Source organism: Pomacea canaliculata, linkage group LG5, assembly GCF_003073045.1.
Source record: "Pomacea canaliculata isolate SZHN2017 linkage group LG5, ASM307304v1, whole genome shotgun sequence".
Taxonomy (NCBI): domain Eukaryota; kingdom Metazoa; phylum Mollusca; class Gastropoda; order Architaenioglossa; family Ampullariidae; genus Pomacea; species Pomacea canaliculata.
In genome coordinates, this window is record NC_037594.1 from 14,527,928 (window position 1) to 14,550,627 (window position 22,700).

The window sequence follows — 22,700 nt, forward strand, 5'->3', positions numbered from 1 at the left end:
CCTCTGCCAGCAGCTGGTCGCGCTTGGCAACTGTAACCACTTAAGGTTGTTCACCTCTACTTTGGTGCATACGACCTCCTTGTCAGGCTTGTCAACAAGACTCCCTTGACCCTAATTGGGGCGATTGTTACTTCCCTTTTTAAGTTACCACATGACAGTAAAGTAAATCAGAAAAATGCATTTGAATGTCGCTAATACATTTTCATTTCACGAGACGATGCGGCCTTTAATTTCAACATTTAAAAAAAATCTGTGTGATGCACTTTGACAAAGCAGGTAGAACTCGCTACTCCTTATTCACATTATCATTTATGCAAGGTCACTGTAGTTGTGAGAGCGCATTCTCTTTACTAGTTATGAAGTTCACTTAACAGGATCATATACGCAGATTTTACACTAGGGGCGCTTAATATAAATGACAATAATTTTGGATGACTTCACACGAGTTAGCACGCCTAGAGCCTCATAATCGGTGTTCTTCAGTGTATCAAGGTTGTGTTAGGTTAGGTGTTAGGAGTGAAATCGAGTGATACGATAGTTATCAACCAGTTATCACACTGTGAGAGACGCCAAACCACGCATAGATAAACACTCTAAGAGCCAAAACGCTTAGCCATGTCATCGAATCCGTACTTGCAGGTAAAGACAGGTGAGAATTTCATGGAAAATGGAAACAATTCCAACGTCGTCGAACTGCTGAAATGGAACAGTAGTGGGGAACAGAAGATGAGCGTTGCTGATGACAAGAATTCCAACGGCGTGGAAATAGTAGATGGCAAGACAGATGACGACGACGAAGAAGAAGTTGTTGTGACAGATGATGAGGATGAAGGCGATGCGTGTGTCGTGTTCAGGATGTTAGAGTTTGTGAGAAACGCTCTTTGGACATACAGGTAAGACGGCTGGACTCTCTCTACCTGTCTTTCTCTATGTGTACTTTTTTCCACATATATATATCCTAGTTGGCTTCTCTACCTTTCTCTTGATGTCTATGTATGCGCATAGCTTTCTGGATCCCTCATTTGGTCTTTCGTTGTGCTATTAAGTAAAGAATCTTCTGTCTACTCAAACATCTAAAGTCAGATGATAAAAAAGACATCGCACACTGGCGCGCATCCGTACATGTGTGTGAGCGCGCGCGTCCGTATACGTATGAGTGCATGGACGTAAGTTTATCTGTAGGTATGTTTGTAAGAAAATGATCATGCAGTACATACGTGTGTTAAAACAGTTGGAGCTGAGAGTACAGCTCACTTCACACTGATTTCTGTGCAGAAAATTCGTCAAAATGACATGCTGCGTGATTGTGTTCCTGTTGTTCCTCGCATACTCCGGCTACTGTCTGTATCGCAACTGGGGGAGCGAAGGGGGCTACCGACTCTTGCTGCTGGTCTGTTTTGTCTTGTACCTGACCCTTGGGTACCGCTTAGTGAAGCCTGTGGTCAAAGTCGTCACATCAGTACAAGTGCAGCCTCAAAGAGTGAAGTTTCTGCAGAAAGTATTTCGATGGTCAGTAAAAATTACATATTTGACTGATAAGTTAAAAAGAAAACGTAAATGGGCAAAATTGCACCATAACCCAACCGACGCCGGCCATTACAAAATTGACAAATTAGGAGAGGTCATGGTACAAACTGGTTCCCCGGTTTTCAAACTTTTCCAGACGAGTATCACTTTCGAAAATTTCAATTGGCCGAGTACCAAGTACCACCTCCCAACCTACCCCCTACTAATGTGTGTGTGTGTACATACACTAGTCTAGGACTTACTGTAAGGTTCGCCTATATTTCCTTCGCCACCATCACTACCAACAGCAGTGTCAGTAGTGTTTGTGGTCGTGTGCAGGGCGTGCTATGTGGCAGGATGTGGAGGGGCTGTGGCGTACATCGCCATCGACATCGCACCTCGTCAGCCGCGAAACCTTCTCGCACTGGGAGGCATCTTCTCCATCGTCATCATCGGCTTCCTAATCTCCACCAATCAGCGAAGGGTACTCGATCCTTTCTATGACAATCTGAATACATATTTACATGAAAGCACTTAATCATTAAAAAAGAACACCCACAAGTAAAAGCGCACGCACGCCCACACACACACTGACACATGTATGCAGTTTCAATATTTCTTTCTCGCTCACTTGCTTGCTCTGACGCAGTTTTGCTTTGTATGAACAAGTAAGCCTGAAGGATTTCAAGCTTTTTTGCCCGTATATTGTCATTTCAGCAAAAACAATTTTTGTTTCCTCTATGTCATGTGCAGAAGGTAATTCTTCCCAAAGCCTCTGGTAAAACTTTGATGTGATCGGTGAGCTGGCTAACAGTTGAAGATTTTGGGAAATAAAATATCCTAATGGGGTAAAACTTTAGATGTGAACTCAAGCTGTCTACTACTAGTATTTATTTCTTAATATAAACAATATTCAATTCAATACCTGTCACTTTGTGTCTCCTACCAGGTCAACTGGCACGCGGTGTTTTGGGGGATCGCGCTTCAGTTCTACTTTGCCATCTTTCTTTTACGCAGTCCTGTGGGTCGCGATCTGTTTAAGTGGATCGGCGATCGAGTTATGGAATTTATCCATTACACGGACTCAGGATCTCGTTTCATCTTTGGTGAGGCCTTCACAATGCACCGTTTTATTTTCCAGGTATTTAAGGGTTTCTTTTATTTAAATAATATGGCTACTTTGTTGTGTAGAGCGCCTAGGAGTCTTCTGTCTGGTAGTAGAACGAGCCATTGAAAGTCAGTGATACTTGTGGGAGTGAATGCGATTTTTCACGAACATTATTAGCTTTGGATGCAGACAATAGTGGTACAGATGGGTACTGACCCTAGCTCAAGTCTATCACAATGTCTGCTAATAGCTTTACTTCCCGCCTAATGGTTGCACTCAGTGCTGTATGCTCGTGATTGTGATGACAGAACATGCCGGCCGTCATTTTCCTCAACTCCATCATCGCTTTAGGCTACTACTATGGCGCCATACAGGCTGTGATAGCTACCTTCGGCAAGTTCCTTGCCATCTGCCTCCGCACCACCCCCATCGAGTCCGTCAACGCTGCTGCCAACGTCTTTCTCGGCCCAGTAAGACTTTCTATCTGTTTGCTTATCTCAGTTTCTGTTTATTATTCTGGTATTACGCATGAAGTTATTCAAAACATTTGGCAAGTCCTGATCGCTTAACGCCATTGAGTTTGCCTGATTTTCTAGTGCAGTCCGTCTTGTGCTTAACAGACGCCGTAGACTTGATCCCCTGCCATGCATGACGAAGGTCGCCGGCACAGTAACGTGACTATATCTAGTCTTTATACTTTCTTTTCGCTCTTTTGATCGCGTCCATTACCTCTTTATCGGCAGATCTTTTTGCCAAGGCATCACCGGTGAAAAATACGTTTTTTCTTATTTAGTACATGTTTCAAGCTCCTGGTTACCCACGGGTTGTTGTTTGGAAATCTGACAATGGTTTTACTATATGTACTAGGTTATTCTGATTCCCCGGTCTCTTTCACGCAGAAATTTCATACAGTGTCTTTCTTTTACGACTGGCGTGGAAATGATCAGACTGAGTTTTCCCTAACTACAGAGGTTCCAGCAAACCTTTCGCTCACTCATGCACTTTTTCATAAATCATACTCTTTCCCATGCATTCCTACTGGCGTTCAGTTAAGGGTGACAATCCGTGTTTCTTAAGACAGACAAGGGGGATAACCCCAATTCCTAACTGTCTGAGTGCGTGTGTTTATCTTATTATGCAGTACTCTTTGACAATTCATTATCTTTTGAAATTAGTCTTACTTTCTTTTGCGAACACCTGCACGATGTTTAGAGAAAATGATTTGCTCACTCTCTTTCAGGCCGAAGCCCCACTTGTAATCAAGCCTTTCATCGAGAAGGTGACCGTGTCCGAACTCTTCGCCGTCATGACAGGAGGACTGGCCAGCATTGCTGGGGCCGTGCTGGGGACAGTCGCTAGCATGGGGGTAGGTCTTTAGTGTTCATCTGTTAAGAATACGTTTTTATGTGGCCAGCAATGTCGATGTATAGAGAATATTTTCAGCGTCGTATTCTTGTGTGACTGTTTGTTTGTTTGTTTGATTGTTTAGAAAGACAATTTAAACGACCTAACAATTAAAAGCTTCTCTCACAGCTAATGATTTCGATTATAATACTTATATTTAGCATTTGCTTTAGAAACAAAATAATGTTTTCTGTCTTACTGGACGTAAACAAACATGTTTTAAGATTCCAGCCAATCACCTGCTGGCAGCCAACGTGATGTCAGCTCCGGCGGCCTTAGCCCTGGCCAAGCTGATCTGTCCACAGTCGCGAGGGGACAAGATTCTGACCGGTGAAAGCGCTTACAAAATAGATTTTGGGTACGTGCATAGATTGCTAATTCTTTTTTTCAAATTCCAGCGGGATGATTTCCGCTTTTTATGAGGGAGGGAAGTAAAATATACTTGTATACTTTCCTTTGTATAAAACAAATAAATTCTTTGTTTACTCAGTGGACAAAGCAGGAGGTAAAACTTCTCAACCGAACAACGCAGCAATGAAGAGTTTCGAATAAGGCCACTATGGATTTATCTCACATTCTATCTTTACTGTTTGTTTACAGATTCCTATTTGTGTCTTCTCTGTTTTACTTATTACTTGTCTGCGTAGTTGTTTCTCCTTCCGTCCTTCGTATTCTGTCCATGACTTCAGCGCTGAGAGCACACTCTTTCATGAGTATTATTATGTGCGATATCAATCACATACAGTGTAGGGCCATTAAGGCGCGGTCCACTAATTCGGAAATTCGCTTACAGGGATTGTAAAGGCAAAATAAACTGCTTAGAATCTCTTAAAGAGTAGGAACAGTTTGAATCTCGTCTATTTTCTTGTCTGTTCATCTGTAACAAGTTTAATGTTTCATTGGATGTAATGTTTATAAATAGAAATTACACGGGACTCTTTTGTCTCTTTCGTCCTCCGATGGATCGTACGGACCTGGACATGGCGCCTCAAACACTCTATACAGGTGTTGACAGCTGTCATTTTGGCTTTAAAAAATGTGTGTGATTGACATGCTATGCACCATGGTGAATTAAATATTTAAATGCAAGTTTATAGCTTATTCTTAAATAATAATTTATTATTAATTTCAAGACCGTTAATCACGATTTAATATGCAGCACGCAATATCGCGATCGTGAGATTATGGCGCTACTGTCATAATGGCGACTCGCGGTTCAACACGTCAGAAAGGATTGTCAGAAAGGATTTTTTTATTATTCTCTATTCTAACTTATGCATAATCAAAACATATTTAAGCCGTGGACCACGTAAGCCGCGGTTAAGCGTCTCAATGGCCCTACAGTGCAATACCAGTGCTGTCAGGAGCTTTGGATTGCTACAGACTATGGCCTTTTAATTTATAGATATGGTTTCATTTATTTTTGCTGCTTCAGGGCCTACAATAACGCACTGGAAGCGGTGTCGCGGGCGGCAGTGGAGGCGGTGAAAATTGTCGCCACTATCTGCGCCAACATCCTTGTCTTCATCGCGCTCCTGGAGTTCGCAGACCGCACGGTGGAGTGGTTCGGTGATCAGGCTGGTGTGCCTCATCTCACCTTGTCGGTAGGTCAAGTTAGGTGCTTTAAGGCGAGTTTAATATTAAAAAAAGAATGCTACTCTGTTTATCACGCTCGTAAATTAAAACAAAATGTTTGTCACACTCTCTCTCAAGGTATCGTAGTGAACGACTAAACTGACCAAGATTGATTAAAATGTTTTGACATATGCGGTTTCCTTAGAGTGGGTTACAAAGAGGAGCTGGAAAGGAAAAAGTCTTTTTGTAAAATCTTTAGACAAAGAATGGTCGATTGTTACAAGTATGATTGGTACGGAAAACTGAATGGCAGTGTTCGCTTCTCAAAACATCATTCGCTCAAGGACCTGTTGCCGCAAGAAACATACTTGTCAGATATTACCATACATAAGTTTCGAAATTTGTTTATAAAATTTAGGTTTGGCCTACAATGCCCTACATGATCTAAATAAAGTTCTGCAGTACTGAAACGAATATGTGTCCATTCCAAACTAACATTGAAGACGAGACAGAAATTTTAATAGTGTTGTAAATATGGTGATTTAGCAGAAGTATCTAAGAAAGTATTGTAAAATCTTACACATATGTTTTGTTTTTTCTTCTGAAATATAAAAAATCCCATGTCACTCGTTCTGCTGTGGGTTGAAGGTTAGGGCTGAAGAATACATGGAAACAAAAATGTCAGAAATCACTACTGAGGTAGTGTTAGATATAATATATACTGATTGCTATGTAAAAGGTTTGTGTTGACCTGCACGTATATAGGTCGGAAGTTTTACGTTGAAAGTTCGAGTTTCTCCCTCTCTCTCTCCATATCACACGATTACGAGCAATAATGTTTGAGCTGGTTAATACAGAACCACAGAGAGATTTTACTAATTACACTTCTTTCTCACTCTTCCCGATCATCATGTCAAAGTCTGTTGTATACTCCATACACTATTTCACATACAGTTTATTTCTGTGTTTGTATTGTTTGATGGCAACATTCCAACACTCTTGTCATTGTAAACTTGCTCATTGCAGCGGCTGCTGTCTTATCTCTTCTACCCACTGGCCTACCTGACTGCCACCGACACTGAGGACGTGTTCGTTATTGGTCGACTGATCGGAGTCAAGATTCTAACTAATGCACAGCTGGCTTACATGCAAGCAGCTCAGATCGCCAACAACACACTGACACTAACCAAATATAAAGAGCTACACCCAAACGGAACGTGGTATTACAACGGCGATGACGTCATCCTGGACGCCTTCAACCAGACATTGACTGGAGGCGTCATGACGGTAGGTAGCCTAGAAACGAGCTTTTCTTGTTCTCTGCGAATTGTTTTAAAATGTACTATACACCAAGATATTGTGTGTGAAAAGTCTGCAGCCGCTCTTCTCGTCGAACTCTATATTTCTTTTTACGGTGTTTTTTGTTTAAAATATCGCTATGTATATCAAGTAATCAACGGAAAAGACAGATATGTTAAAAACTGTTTCTAAGTAGCCATATTATGCACAACCCTGCAATCCTAAACAGTTTACCTTTCAAATCGTACTAACTCACCATTGATGCTTCATGTTTGTCACAGGAAAGAACGTTAGTCCTGTCTACCTACATCCTATGTGGGTTTTCCAATTTCTCAGCGATGGGCGTCACCTTGGGGACGATATCGGCAATGGCGCCATCTAGATCAAGGGACGTGCTCAGATATTTAATTCGAGCAGGTATCGCTGCCAACCTCGCCTGCATTCTCACCGGATGCGTTGCCGGTATGTCTGATATGTTCTACTCTTCTTTTTTTTCTGTCCGCACACAAGCATAACACACTCTCTCTCTACATAATTTAGACGTCCCGAAACCTACTTTTTAATTCTTAGACTGCTTAATTTTAACCAGCTTAATTATACAGTTATTTTACTTATCACTCACAAAAATAAGACTTGCATCTAAAATAACTAATTTATGCGCTGGCACTTAAATGGCAATGATCAGTTGTCTGGTTGTTGTTGCCTGTTTATTACACTTGGGGGACAGTTTTTGAGATTAAGCTGGCAGTCACCTGCAAAGCAATCTTAAACTTTTATGCGCATAAAAGTTTTTGGGATGTTGGTACCATACATTGGTGCCGAATCTTTTCAAATTGACTTTGGTATCTGATTTAATTTTACATAAGAATAGTATCAGATTTCTTAGTCCCTGTGCCTTACATACCACACGCATGCGGTGTGCATTGATTTTGGTACAGTTATTTCCGAAATGTTACACGTTTTCCGAATAAGTTTTTTTTCCTCTCGTGCACGGTGCCAATATATATAATTAAAATTTTTTTTTTAAATATTTGATATCTTTCATATTAATTGACTTGACAATATTCTGTTGTTTTGAAGGTCTGGTATACATCTGACCATCGTAAACTGGATAACACCCTGAGAGAGAACAGTTATCATCTTTAAAATGTTATATTTTATTATCTTCATATATATATATATATATTGTGATGTCCTGCGTTTGCATTTATTTGTATGTTTGAGAATAAACAAAAGAAGAACTTTTTTTATTTGAGGTGTTGTCTTCAAACTTTCTCCAGTGCGTGATCATATATGTTGGCCAGTCAGTCGTCCCTTGACTTGTACCTGTCGTTGGGGGTAGGGGAAACACATGACGGGGTCAGCTTCTCTTGCCTATTGTGGGCGATAGTCAGCAGGTCCTGTACAGGACGACTAGTCCAGTCTTTGACGTTTGTAAGCCAGTTCTTCTCCTGGCCACCGCGGTGTCGACTACCCTCCAAGGTGTCTTGAAGGATAGTCTTCGCCAAGGTGTCGAAGAAAACACGACACATATATGTGCGTTGAATCTTTCCTAGATGATATTACTTCGACTGAACAAGCCATGCACTTAATTCACCTAGACTATCTTCAAACCCTTTCGCTTTTCTAAAGTGATGAGAATTAACAGCAATCAGGAACTCCCAACCCAACTTCAAGGAGAGAGCATCGTGGAAACTTAACATATCTGGGGAGCATCGTCAACAAGGACAGTATAGTGGACGATGACACCAAAGGCCGCATCAACAAGGCCAGGCATTCTTTCAACAACCTACGCCCCATTTGAAACTCCTAAGTACTAGCCTTCTGCAGCAAGACGTGCATCTTTAGCACCAATGTAAAGGCAATTCTACTGCATGGTTCTGAAACCTGGAGAGTGACAAACAATATAATATACATTTCTATTGTCTATTTCTGTGCACCAGAAATAGAAATTTTTCTTTGTTGTAAGATCATCAACTTAGCAAACTAATCAATGCAATAAACAACATGCAGTAATATCCTTCACACAATTACTACACTCTTAACCACCCACCCCTCCTAACAATAATTATCAGAGGCGCGCGAACACACCTACGGTACATCATCATTCATCAACAACAAGCTCTAGACCTTTACCAACCAATGCCATTTCCTAGGCATTAGATGGCCAGAAAAGCAATCCAACATCAGCCAAAAAGAGAAAAAGAACCGAGCAAAATCCCACCTGCTAAGTCACCAAGAAGAGCAAGTAAGACGTACACACGTACCCTGCTCAAACCAGCGGACACCATTGCCAGGCAGGCACTTGATTGGAACCTCCTTGGGGAAGAGAAAAGTTGGGAGGCCAAAGCAGACTTACAGGAGATTAGTAGAGAGCGAGGCAAAGGATGCCGAAGCCACATGGGCCCAACTGATGGGGGCTGCCCAAAACACGGTCCGCTGGAGAGGTGTTGCGGCACTATAAGCTCCTCGAGGAGTAGCAAGGAATAAAGTAAATAATTAATATCGTTATTATTAATAAGCCATTTCGATTTTTGTTGCTCTAAATTCAAACTTGGAATTAAATTCCAAAAATAACCCTCAGATTGGTAGCAGGTTTGCTTTGTGTGGCGCACAATCCAAAGAATATAATTTGCATTGTGTTACAAAAAGTATATAACAATATATATATTTATAGTAACGAAATATGGAAAAAATTGCCCTTAAAGTGTGCTGTGTAAGCTCTCGGAGGTCATAGGGGATTAGTCTGGAATAATTTCAGACTGGTTAAATGTAGCTACGGTATGTTGCTCTTCGTATGGGAGACGAAAGTCTCTCTCTCTCTCTTTGATCAAGGGAGAGAACTGCTCAAAAGATTTTTTTTTTTTTTTTTGACAGAAGCTACTTACTCTGAAATTGTCTGATGTCTCTTCAATTCTTTATTTTCAAATCATTCATTTACGACTCCTACAGTTTCGAAGTTTATAATTTCACAGAGAAAAACCAGAAAAACCAGAAGTGTCAACTGTGTAACATATTGACTAAATCTCTTTAATTCCAATTTGTTTTTATTCCTAAATTTTCCACCGGAAGTAAGGCTTCCTTAAGTCTGTCGCACTTCTTACGCTATTGGACCTTAGGAAAATTCCCAACATGGGTCCAGTTAGTAGGTCTCGGTCTAAAAGCCCAGTAATGAAAAGTGAAATCAGAATGGACGATTTTAAACGTCAGGATGCCAAACGAGATCGCTCACGGTCGAAAGAAAGGAGAGAACGATCTCGCTCAAAAGAGCGAAAAGATCGAGACGTTAAAGATGAACGGAGGGACAGGGATGAGCGTAAACATAAACGGCACAGATCAAAAAGTCGAGAAAGGTAACATATAAGTTAAACTTTAATCAAAGTAAAATTTCCCACATGAGTCGACTCTATCTTTCAGTGATCGGTTTGTTATCGTTTTGGTTAAAATCGCATGGCTGTTTGTATAATGTAGATAGTCAAGCAACTATGCATTTTGGTTTTTGCTTTTTGTTTGTGAGTTTTTTTCTTTTTAATAATTAACTTGGGCACAGATAATTATCAGTTGTTTCACATTAGTTATTTTTTTATTATTATTAAAGGGAGAGAAAGAGAAGTAGAAGTAAAGAGAGACGGCCCATCCGCAGCAGAAGTGCAGAAAGATCAAAGCATGGTGAAGGGAGAGAGAAGAATCGTCGCAGATCTCGATCGCCAAAGGACAGGGATAGTGGCAGAGAGAAAGAGTATGAATTCTGTATTGCTTACATAGTATTTATCATGAACATTTATGCTATTATCTAATCTTTTATGGATATTTATCTTGGTCATTGTTTTGTTTAGCTTTTATATTTGTATTTTTTCCTGAAAACATGAAACTGAGGTCTTTAAGGTGCATAGTATATAAGATCTTAACTGGTCATTTTATTTGTCTTGTTCCAAATTTATTATTTATTTTTATATAATAACATTTTAACATTTGCATGGTCACCACACTGTGCTATTGTTGTCTTCATGGCCTTGCCACAGCATACTTATCTGAGCTGATGACATCTTACCACCCATGTAGGTCTCTTTAACAGACTTCCTTTTTATGCCACATATGAGACAAGAAACTCTGCAGATGTTCTATTTCCTTCTAAGGGCTCACTGTTCCCTTTCTCTTCAAACTGTTGATGTTTAAAGGCTTTAAATCTGGTCTCAAATCCACTACTTAAAGAAGTATATAAGGAAGCATACTACTCTGCTTTGTTCTTCATCCATTCATTTAATTTATCTTTGTCATGGTGTCTTCTGTTTCTGACACTTGTGTTTCTTGTATCTTGAACTGTTGGTTCATTTTGCAGTCTTTTGTGAACAGCAAGTTGAGCTTGCAGTCACACAAGGATGTGCTTTACAAATTCTATTATTAATAGTAGTATTAGCAGTGCTATATGTGTATTTGTGCATTGAATGGCAGGATTAAAGAAGATGAAGTTCTGAAGAAAGTTCCTCTCTCCCTAGAAGAGCTGCTTGCTAAAAAGAAAGCAGAAGAAGCAGCACAAAGTAAAGTATGTAAAATAAATGTTTACTTATTTTGTTCATAGTTAAAATATTTATAAATGTAGATTTAGCATAGATGTAAATATCTTTTTTGAAAGCTGTCATAAAAATTCTTAGCTAATTTTGCCAAGCAATATTCTTCCACTTATTTTGTGTCACTCTTTAAATCCTTATTTTATTTTGTTAGTATTATTCATTACACGGGTGTGCATATCAGATGAAATATACTTAAATACAAAGTTAAATAGCCTTCAAATACAAATATACACATATAGTAATACAAATCTGAATATTGCACAGAAAAATTAATATATAAAAATACAGAGAATCAAATCAAACTTTATTGTCTGTCTGAGGAAGTCAAAGACAGAAATTTTTCTTTTGCTCACAAGCCCAACCACATATGCAAACATAAAATGAGTATATATATACACAACATAATGGCCAGACATACATACCTATACAAGACATTCAACACACATGCACACCTACACCTTCTCATACATCCTTGTGAAAAATACACTGTTCTCAAAACATCATCAATCTCTCACCTATTATCTTTCAGTCTACAAAATTTTTATGGAAATTCTGGATTATTGGATAAAGTACTTTATAGTTCCATGATATATGGTTTTAATTTTTAAAAATATAAGATATCTGGGTTTTTTAAATACATTTGTGACCATAGCCATTATCATCAGTCAGATGAAATATCAGCTTTTCACAAAATCACAATCAAGAATATATTTTTGTGGGCAGCTCTTGTTTTGACTCGTATATAAATTGTAATCAATGTCTTGTGGTCCATAGCCCAAGTTCTTGACCAAGGAGGAGCGAATAGCTGAGGCTTTGCGGAAGAGGCAAGAGGCAGCTGATCTACAGCGTCAGAAGATGGAAGAAGAAAGGAAAAAAAATATAGAATTCATGAAGGCTGGCAGAGATGCTGTTGGTAAGAATATCATACTTCTTTAAGGGACTTCTTTCTGTCTGAGATTACCAGCAGTCTTTTTTTCTGTATGATCCATACTCACTGTTTTTTGTCACATAGTTCAACAACAGATTGTCATTCGTTAGTTTTTCAAGTACAATTTGTACGCAATAGACATGTTCAAAATTACTAAATTTATGTTTCCTATTTTGTGTTGCAGTGGATGACTACGAGCGTGAGAGAAAGGAGAGGAGAGAGCGTCGTGAGAAAGAACAAGAAGATAAAGAAGAACCTGACAAAAGACGTGTTGATAAAGACAAAGAAAAGGAATCAGAAGCAATAAAGGTACTTTTATCTTAGGCAGACACCCTGTCACCCTATAACTTAATATGTGTTGTCAGAGAATTTACAGTAAAGCCACTTAGAAAAGGATCAAGATAACAATGACTTTCAAGTGTGCTGAAAGTAAATGACAGGCATTTATTTATTCTATTTACTTTGATTTTATCAAATCTTGTAAACATTTATTAAAAGTTTCATAACCCATAAATATATGAAAAATGGACATACAGGATACTCAAAACTTTGTGCCACTTAATGGAGGTGCATGACCATTCAAAATACAGAAGGGCTTATGCAATGCATATCATTACTGGCAAGTGAGTGAGAAAGGTCTCAAAACTCGTTTGATAGCTTGAAGTAAAATGTATGTGTAAAAAGCAGGAGAAGTGTGATTTAATCACTTCAGACATCATGGGAGTGTCAGACTATATTGGTAATTTTGAAATGTTTGTTCATGCAGGAAAGGAACTGCTGCATTCAAAAACAAAATCTGTTTTCTGTGGAATTACTTGAAAACTCTGTTGTAGAAAAATATTGCTTGAAAGAAGAAACAAGTACCTGTAATGTCTTGTTCTCATCTGATTCCCAGGTTTCTTTAATATATAGTTTGATGATGAAAATGATGTTATAATTTCATATAAAGATTGCATTAGTAGTTATTCTTCATCTAGAAGCAGTAGGTCAGAAGGAATTCTGTAAATAGGGATATGCTCAGTTTTAATATCATAATTATGGCTATAGGCTGAGATATTTTCTCACTAGATTGTGCAACTTTTGAATTGCATTTAATTAAAAATGAAGCAAATGGATTTAATATGACATCTTGTTGTGCTTAACTTATTCTTTAAAAGCACATATATTTACTGTTACAGTTTTTTTTTAATTTTGAAGTTACATGTGCTGTCATGCTGGGTTTAAAGGAGTTTCAAGAAAGATTTTGTTTTATTGAAATTAAATGATTGTTAATAAAGACACTTGTTTATACCACAGGAGCGGTATCTAGGGATCATCAAAAAGCGCAAGCGTGTAAGACGACTGAATGACCGGAAGTTTGTTTTTGACTGGGATGTTGGTGATGACACATCAAATGATTACAATAACCTATATAAAGACAGACATCAAGTTCAGTTCTTTGGCCGAGGCAATGTCGCAGGCATTGATATCAAGGTATTTTTATGAATTTAAATTTATACTTCATTATTATTAAAATCATTTGCTAATGTTTAAAATTAAAATAAGGTGCAGAAGCAAAACACACATAATGTGATGGGGTGTATTAATCATATTTAACTCTTGGAATTCAATTTATAGTAGACCTTTAGCAGCTATGCTACATCTGTGGTGTACGAGTACGAGATCTTTAATGTCAGTGACTCATATAGTCATTTTGACATGGGGGGATACATACATGGTGGTAACACAATGCGGCATAGAAGGAAAATAATTTACAACATCATCTGTACTAACTTGTTCGGACACTGTCCTCCACATGAAATTTAGTAGAATTCATCTTTATCTATATACTGCAATACACTTTCCTCTAATAGGTGAATGCCATCTTTTATATCTAACAAATTGTAAAGAGGGCTGCCTTCTGGCACTACATGTCTACATAGCATGATATCAAGATAACATCTTTGTCAGAGTTCATTAATTCTTTATCAATTTTCAGTGTAACTATATTGGTTGCATCAAATCTTGCTTCCTTTATATATTGTGACCAACAGCTTTTTACCATAAGAAGAACCCTATCTGACCATCGGCCCTTCTTAAACAATTTTCTTGCAGGGGCATAAATCTTAATGTATTCTGGCAGGATGTTAAGATTATCTCCATGTGCGTCCCTGTTAAACAAATAAAGTCAAATGACATGATATCATCTACAAACAAGTTATCTCCTCTACGTTATAATTAGCAAAAGTCAAACGCCTTGCCTGACGGCCAGTTTTTTCCTATTTCCACTTGGGTTGTGATCTTGTTGAACTATCTGAGGTGTTCTTGTCACTTATACATGTATAACTGTCCAGAGAGCCTTGTTTCTTCCCCTTTTCGCTTGCTCCTCCGTTCTTATTCTTGCGCCGTTTGGGTGTTCGTGTACTGTCATCTCTCATCAGCTGTTGCGTCCCTTTGACCTCTTCAGCGTGTCCGGCCGCCGTGCTCCTTGTCTTTACCCGGCTAGTCAGCACGGGTACCCCGTGCGTGGTTTCTGGGTCACGACTAGCCGAGGACACCGATGCCGGGTGTGGGGACGATACTTGCACATTGCTGTCAGGTGGACACCCGCTGCTGACATCGGCTGTCTGGCTGTTGTTGGCTTCTGTTACACTGGTGTATGGAGTTGTGTCCTTCCCCTTTGTATTGTCGCCGGTAGATGTATTGGTAATACTGGATTCAGAAGGGCATTTAGTAGGCAAGATAGCAGTCGGAATCATCTGCAGGTTGTTGCTAATGTTGCCTAAGGCGTGTGCTATTGTGGTCGGTGTGCACTGAATTCTCTTGGAATGCCGGTTTTCCACTGTTGCCCCTCTGCCAGTAGCAGCGTTTGTGTCAATTTGCTCCCCATGCTTATCAGCCTGTAATCTGTTAGTATCTTCTTCCTCATCTTCTGATTGCAGAGGTAGATAGCGGTTCCAAAGAGGTAGAGGTAGGTAGGACTGACTGCTCCGGTGCTGTCGGACTCCTTTGTTCTGCTGCGCTGTTGTTGGTGTGTATTCATCAGTCTGTTGCTGTAGGGTTGTCTGGTGCTGAGAGGGGGATCTGTCCGCGTTGGTTCGAGGATTCTCCCTCTCTTCCTGTTGTCTGTTCGTATTTTGGTGTAAGGATCCTCCAACAACGAGCCGGTCTCCTCTGTAGAACGCACGCACCCCGCTATTTCTGTAGCACTTTATGATCGACTGTTGTCTTTCTGTAAGATCACTAGCCACAGTTACACCTTTTGCTCTCAGTTTCTCTCGTGCTTTGGTAAGTATATCCAACTTGTCAGACCATCGAGTGAACTTAGCGATTATGGGACGTGGTTTGTTTTCTCTGTTTCGGGTATGTCCTGCTGGCACAATTTTCTTACCGACTCTGTGCGCTCGCACGATGTCAGTAGTTTGCCACACTTTCCCTGGAATTGTTTCTTGCAGGAGTTGTATTATCGTAGCAGCACAGGTTTCGTATGAATCCTCTCCAGTTTCTGGTATCCCGAAGAACTTCAGATTGTCTCTGCGTGAGAAACCTTCGAGCTTGTCGAGCTTGTCGTCAAAGACCTGGAGAGACTGGTCTACATGATCTTTTAGTCTCTCGGTGTTTTGCTCGAGTGACTCTTGCCTTTGTTTAACTTGCTGTAACTCCATACACAGTTTATCAATGGCCGATTTGAAAAGTCTCAGTTCGTCTCTAACTTCGTCTATGTGGTGTTTAATGTTTTCCTCTTGTTTGTTAAGTAGTGTCTGGATATCAGTTAAGACTTTACTCTCGTTGGAGCGGGCCATAGCGTCCAGTGGAGGTGTCACACACTCACGAATCACACAAGGCTACCGCCGTGCTGTTCACGCTCCGTTGAACACTGTGGTCACCTGGCTTCTTTCGTAAATTTTGTAAAATTCAACTATTTTGACTGAATATTCGCATAAAATTTACTTTTTTATGCAGCCTGTAATTGGGAGATCAGTATTTTTTGCACAATACACCACAAAGATGAGTAACTTCCGTAAAACTAGGCAAAATGCACCTTGTATTGAAGAGCGTGGAAAAAAAGCGTCCGCACAGCTCGTGAACACAGTTCACCCCCGCTACATCTGTGGTGGTAACATTGAGAAAAGGTTTTACACTTTGTTGTTTATGTTTTAAAAAAGTTGATACATTTTGTTTAGACTAAGACTTCGTTCTCATGTTTCTGTTTCATTCATTCATTTTTTTTTTTTTTAATCTTTTCTTTTTCCGCTTTTTTTTCTCCTTTCTTTCCAACAGTACTTAACACATATATAAAGGAGCTTAAGGTTTGAAGTTTTTGGAGACTGTGTTGTCTAATTGCTTTTGACATCTTTGTGATCAGAATCATGTTAACTTGCTTTTAACAGGCTCAAAAGAAAGATCAGTCCAAATTCTATGGTGAACTTTTGGAGAAACGAAGAACAGATGCAGAGAAGGAGCAAGAGAAGTGAGTTGTCTTTTAACAGATTTTATGAAGTCTTTATTTAAGAATTTTGGGTTGTTAGAAGACTAAAATGAGTGTATAAAACGGTCACTTTTGTCTTAATAATAAGGCCACCTTAAAAATACATGTACGCAGGAAGCGATTGAAAACTGTTGCAAAGAAGGAGGCCAAGCAGAAGTGGGATGACCGGCACTGGTCAGAGAAGTCCTTGGATGAGATGACCGAACGTGACTGGCGTATCTTTCGTGAGGATTATAACATCTCATGCAAGGGTGGGCGCATTCCTAACCCTATTCGTTACTGGCGTGAATCCAAACTGAGTGCAGACATCTCGGATGTTATTGAAAAAGTTGGCTACAAGGTAAGTTGTCAATGTTTATTAGCTTATAACACTGCATAGTGTAATGCAATTATGTTACAAATTTCAGTCTGTAAGTTTTTACACTGAGAAACACTTGTCATCATGAAAATCTAATGTTTAGTTTCATCTTTACAGGACCCAACTCCTATACAGATGCAAGCCATACCAATTGGCTTGCAGAATCGTGACATCATCGGTGTAGCTGAGACTGGCAGTGGTAAAACAGCAGCTTTCCTGATCCCACTGCTCGTATGGATTCAGTCTTTGCCCAAGATTGTCAGGTATGAACCATGGACAGTGATAAAGTGGCTGAATATTTCTCATGAATGTAAGTCAATTGGATACCAGTGAGTATTTGGGGCTGGATGGTCATAAGAAGTTTCCCATAGTTCATGCCATTGTGAATGGCTGAAAGAAAGCTTTTATAGAGGATCTGTACTCCAGTAATGTTATCTTCGTATTCATAAGAATATCTTTTTTGTTGAGACTGTCATTTCATTATTAAAATGGTTCCAGACTTGAAGATGCTGACCAAGGACCTTATGCCATTATTCTAGCCCCTACACGTGAGCTGGCTCAGCAAATTGAAGAAGAAACCAAGAAGTTTGGCGAGTGTCTTGGTATTCGTGTTGTATCTGTCATTGGTGGTATTTCTCGTGAAGAGCAGGGTTTCAAACTTCGCCAAGGATGTGAGGTGAGATAAACATTTAGCTTGCAGTTTTTAAGGGTTATTTTATGACTTAGAAAAAAGGGTCTATAACTTGATTTTCAAACTAAGCTGTGTATCTGGTGAATATCTTCAGGTTGGAAGAGGCCCCGTTGCCTTCCACCAGGTTGAGAAAGATAATGTAATTCCATCCAGACTGTGCATTGTGAAATAGCTTAATAGCATATTAGCTCTACTGGATAACCAAGTAGGACTGTATTTTCACATTACAGTAGGTGTACTTCAAGGGTGCCCCCTAACACCTGTGCTATTTAACATCTTGGAGAACATCACATTTCCGTTTCCATGGGTGGAAGGCTGATTTGTAACCTATGCTTTGCAGATGACATAGACCTGTTAGCAGGTACTAACAAAAAACAAGATCTTAACAGTTTGAACAAATACAGAATGAAGACCAGAGCTAATAAGAGCAAAGTTATAACCATTATCAATAGCAAAGCAGATATCTACATGAACAGGGTATGCTCGAAGAGGTAATCAGTTTTATGTACTTGGGAGCCACCCTCTCCAAGAATGGCAACTGCAAGGATATCTATTCAGGATCACAACAGCAGCAATGTCTAGACTGGACAGGATCACAACAGACATAACATCAGGTTTACTAAAAGTACCATCTGATAATCCCTTGTAGTCCAATCCTGCTCTGAGGATGTGAAACTTGGACTCCGCTTGCCAATACGGAGAGGAGAATCCAGGCATTAAGAGCAGCTGTCTGAGAAGTCTGCTCTGGATCTCATAAAGAGAACAGTGTGCTTTAATCTTTAGGGATATGGAATGGTACAAATGTGATTTATTATTATTTACCATTATTTGCATATTATTCTTTAACAAATAGGTTCCCTTTAGAATTATTGTTGCGATAATATGTGGGGAGGTGGTGATGGTTGTGGCAGAGAGTGTGTTATTTTGCTTTGGTTTTTTTTCTGGATTTTAAAACACTATAATATAGCTAGTATCATTTTTGATGATCGTGCATGCTTATATAAAGATTCAATCCATAGATGCAGCACCATTTGTCAATTTAAAGATAAATGAATCTGTGGATGTTTTTATGGCTGTTACTTTGGTTGTCAGATGGCACCATTTTATTAAAAATATGACTCCTTCTAAACATATAACCAGCTGAAGGAGTGATCATAGAATTCTTTACTTTTTACCATCTGCAGATTGTCATTGCTACACCTGGTCGCTTGATTGATGTGCTGGAAAATAGATACCTGGTTCTCAGCCAGTGCACATATGTGGTCATGGACGAGGCAGACCGCATGATTAACATGGGCTTTGAACCTGAGGTGCGCAAAATTCTGGATTATCTTCCAGTTTCCAATCAGAAGCCAGATACTGAAGAAGCAGAAGATGACTCAAAGATGTTGGAGAACTTTCACAGCAAGCACAAATATCGTCAGGTCAGTAGGCTAAGTATGAATGGGCACTAGATTTTTTTTTAAAGCCTTTCATTTTCTCTTTGAGATGAGAGAGAAGTGTTGTCCTGATTTTAAAAAAGTTGCAAAATAATGATCTAATAAATTACTAAATAATAAAATATTTGATTTTTCAGACAGTAGTGTGAAAGATTGTGTGAATTCATCTAACCTTCTATCGTGGTGTTAAAATTTTATTATGAGCATCAGCATGAAGGATAAAAGTTAATAGACTTTACAATTGTATCTGTTTTAATTAAGTACAACTGCATCTGCCGTAAGTTATTGACAGCCTCCAATAAATTCTTCCGTTTGGTAATGCTCAGAGTGTAAAGAAATAATTTCTCATTCTAGTATGCTGTTGCAGAACGGAAAGGAGATAGTGGGTGGGTAGAATGATTGGCAGACATTGAAATATTACATTGTTTACTCATAATGAACCTACAGACTCCATAGACTCCAATCGTCCATTTGTTGGTTTGCAGACAGTGATGTTCACAGCCACTATGCCACCACCTGTAGAGCGTCTGGCCAGGACCTTTCTTCGTCGTCCATGTGTTGTATACATTGGCAATGTTGGCAAGCCAGTAGAACGTGTTGAACAGATCATTTACATGGTCACAGAATCCGAGAAGAGGTAAACGTCTAAAGTTTTTTCTTTTGGGGATTAGGGGCGCAAAAAACTAGAAAAATTATTTTTATCATAAAATTGCCATTATCTGTTCAGACTTATGATACTTCTTTGATAGTTAGTAGTTCATACATGATGCTGATTGTGCCTTTGTAAAAGAAAAGGAAATTTCCTATGGTATTAGTGACCTTTAGATGATGGACATCAAGAAACCCACAATCTTTTTTTTTTTTTTTTAAATCATACTGCGTTTCTTAATGTGTACCTCTTTTGATCAATGTATTCTGTTGTTGTTTGTAGGAAGAAGCTGGTGGAGGTGCTGAACGCTGGTTTGGAGCCGCCAATCATCATCTTTGTGAACCAAAAGAAGGGAGCTGATGTGCTGGCTAAGTCTCTCGAGAAGATGGGAGTGAGTGTCTTGTACTCTCTGTTTCTACTGGCATTAACGGACATAGTTTATGATATTGCATGTCTGTGGACCTTAAAGCAGTTTCCCAATGCCTCATAAGTAAGGGATATCTTTTGCTTCATGATAGTTTTATTGAAAATGTTGGTGTTACTTTGTGTTCAAGCAACTGTTGACATTAGAGGAAGAGCAGCAGTAGACAGTTATTTAGAGAGTAGCATTTGTTTTAGTAAAACCGTTAAGCCTACCTCAATTTTAAACCTTTTTGTTATTTTTTTACATTACTCTTTTTCTTTATACTATTTTTAAGATTAGATTTTGCTTATTTGGGTTCTGTTGAAAGTTACATTATTCAGCATGTTTCACCATTTTCTCTTGATAAAGCTGATGCAGCCATATTGTGAAAAAGATCATGCTGATAATGGCTTGGGAAGAAATTATCATTTATTTTGACTTTAAATGACATACAAAATAAACAAGCAAAAAGGGAGATCAAATATGTTCACAGCTATGATGACTGCAGTTGAGACATTTTTCCCGACGCCTCAAGCCACTACAAGAGGGGTGGGCAATTAATTTTCCCAAGGGGCCGCATGAGAAATTGGGATGATTTTAGAGGGCCGGACTAATATAGTTAACTCAGTTTTACCCAATACTGTATATATAGTATATATACTGGCGGGCGGGCCAGCGGGCCGGTCAGAGACAGGAGGCGGGCCGGCCCTTGCCCAGGTCTGCACTACAAGTATCGTTAGTTTGCAGCCTTCAAAGCTTTCACTGTTTTGCTGCCCCTGTTTCATGTATCTTGAGTATAACGTACTGTATGCGTGTTCATTTCTTTTGTATCTTTGACTGACCCTGGCTTCTCTTTGCTTGCAACAGTTCAACGCCACTACACTGCACGGTGGTAAAGGCCAGGAGCAGAGAGAGTACGCGCTGGCAAGTGTCAAAGGGGGCGCCAAGGACATCATGGTGGCTACTGATGTGGCTGGCCGTGGTATTGACATCAAAGATGTGTCTCTCGTCATCAACTATGACATGGCTCGCACGATCGAAGGTTTGTTTTTCTTTCATTTTTTTTCGTTTTGTTTGTTTTTGGGATTTTTATATTTGTGCTAAGTCTGGACTGTGTGCTAAACTCTTTAAAGACGTGATAAGTAAGAATGGTAGTCCCAACTTATGATCTCCCCACTATCCATCCCAATGTAAGGCCAGAGGCAAGGGAGGCGACATAAAGGGGTATGTGATTTATAGCTGCGGGTACTTGGGGAAGAATCTCATTCTCTTACAAAGTGCCGCTGGAACGGCGAGTTAACGGGTGGAGAAATAACAAGTATAGACTAATTGATCATATACAACAGGAGCATCGCAGTTTTGGATGCTTATCCCGGGAAGAATCAACAACTTTACTGCAATAGCTGGTACTAAATAGTGATGGTTGAAAGGAAGTCAGCTAATATCGCATTTTGTGCGATTTAAGACGTTTTTCACTTAGTTTAATCTATTAGGGTCTTATGAAAGCTACCAGTAATTTAAAAAAAAACAACTAAAAACTGAAATTAAAACTCATATTACATCGATCTAGTGCTAGTATGCCTTCTCAGTCATTTGCTGTAACTCACACACTCTATCTCACATTCACTCACCCACCCACTTACGCACAATCTCAGATCTATTATCACGATTTTGAAATAAGTTTTGACAAAAATTTTCAGCTGATTTCATTTGGCTGGCGTGCATCATCCTCGCACTAATTGGGTTCTGTGTTGCAGACTACACGCATCGTATTGGTCGAACGGGTCGTGCTGGCAAAGAAGGCACAGCGATAACCTTCGTCACAAAGGAGGACAGCGCCATTTTCTACGACCTCAAGCAGCTGCTGCTGAGCAGCCCGGTCTCAACGTGTCCTCCAGAACTCGCCAACCACCCCGACGCACAGCAGAAACCGGGAACAGTCACACAGAAAAAACGCAAAGACGAAAAAGTTTTCATCGCATAGTGATTTTAAAGGGTTTGTCATTTATGTATAAGGTTTTTTTGAGTTGAGTTACTCTTATGTGACTTATGCAAAATCATGAGAACTGAAAATGTTTCTTGCTTTCAAGGCTTATGATGTTGAACTTGTGTAGTTTGTATCTGGGATAGTAAAATTGTTTACGACTGTGTATACAATTGTTACAAAAAAAAAAAAAAAGAGAAATGAATAAAGCGCATCATTGTTTAGAATTTCGATCATGTTGTCATTACATCCGCAAAAAATTTACAGCTTTTTCGTGATATAGCCTTGGTTGCTGGCTCGGCGTAAAACACCACTTA

General features: G+C 39.4%; 2 protein-coding genes across 2 annotated transcripts; both read left to right on the forward strand.

Moving 5' to 3' along the window:
* The first annotated feature begins 430 nt into the window (after positions 1-430).
* On the forward strand, positions 431-8,128 carry LOC112565287 (solute carrier family 28 member 3-like). The gene is made up of 11 exons (XM_025240661.1): positions 431-893; positions 1,276-1,509; positions 1,846-1,990; positions 2,456-2,647; positions 2,923-3,084; positions 3,855-3,980; positions 4,243-4,376; positions 5,454-5,622; positions 6,620-6,880; positions 7,174-7,354; positions 7,973-8,128. Exons 1-11 carry the CDS (start codon positions 616-618, stop codon positions 7,987-7,989), a joined length of 1,899 nt encoding a protein of 632 aa, XP_025096446.1. The 5' UTR covers positions 431-615; the 3' UTR covers positions 7,990-8,128.
* A 1,844-nt stretch (positions 8,129-9,972) lies between these two features.
* LOC112563759 (probable ATP-dependent RNA helicase DDX23) lies at positions 9,973-22,610 on the forward strand. The gene is made up of 15 exons (XM_025238064.1): positions 9,973-10,245; positions 10,491-10,631; positions 11,345-11,435; positions 12,238-12,376; positions 12,576-12,700; positions 13,688-13,864; positions 16,762-16,841; positions 16,974-17,199; positions 17,335-17,480; positions 17,716-17,893; positions 19,093-19,332; positions 19,833-19,984; positions 20,279-20,387; positions 21,267-21,441; positions 22,157-22,610. Exons 1-15 carry the CDS (start codon positions 10,025-10,027, stop codon positions 22,381-22,383), a joined length of 2,427 nt encoding a protein of 808 aa, XP_025093849.1. The 5' UTR covers positions 9,973-10,024; the 3' UTR covers positions 22,384-22,610.
* Positions 22,611-22,700: the final 90 nt, after the last annotated feature.

What these genes read in the sequence shown, in the direction of transcription:
- LOC112565287 (XM_025240661.1), top strand. Translation starts at nt 616, where the DNA reads ATGTCATCGAATCCGTACTTGCAGGTAAAGACAGGTGAGAATTTCATG. An exon ending in CCAACGTCTTTCTCGGCCCA is followed by an intron (nt 3,085 to 3,854) that starts GTAAGACTTTCT and finishes ACTCTCTTTCAG; the next exon opens with GCCGAAGCCCCACTTGTAAT. An exon ending in TGCCTCATCTCACCTTGTCG is followed by an intron (nt 5,623 to 6,619) that starts GTAGGTCAAGTT and finishes TGCTCATTGCAG; the next exon opens with CGGCTGCTGTCTTATCTCTT.
- LOC112563759 (XM_025238064.1), top strand. Translation starts at nt 10,025, where the DNA reads ATGGGTCCAGTTAGTAGGTCTCGGTCTAAAAGCCCAGTAATGAAAAGT. An exon ending in TCGCAGGCATTGATATCAAG is followed by an intron (nt 13,865 to 16,761) that starts GTATTTTTATGA and finishes TGCTTTTAACAG; the next exon opens with GCTCAAAAGAAAGATCAGTC. An exon ending in AACTTCGCCAAGGATGTGAG is followed by an intron (nt 17,894 to 19,092) that starts GTGAGATAAACA and finishes TACCATCTGCAG; the next exon opens with ATTGTCATTGCTACACCTGG.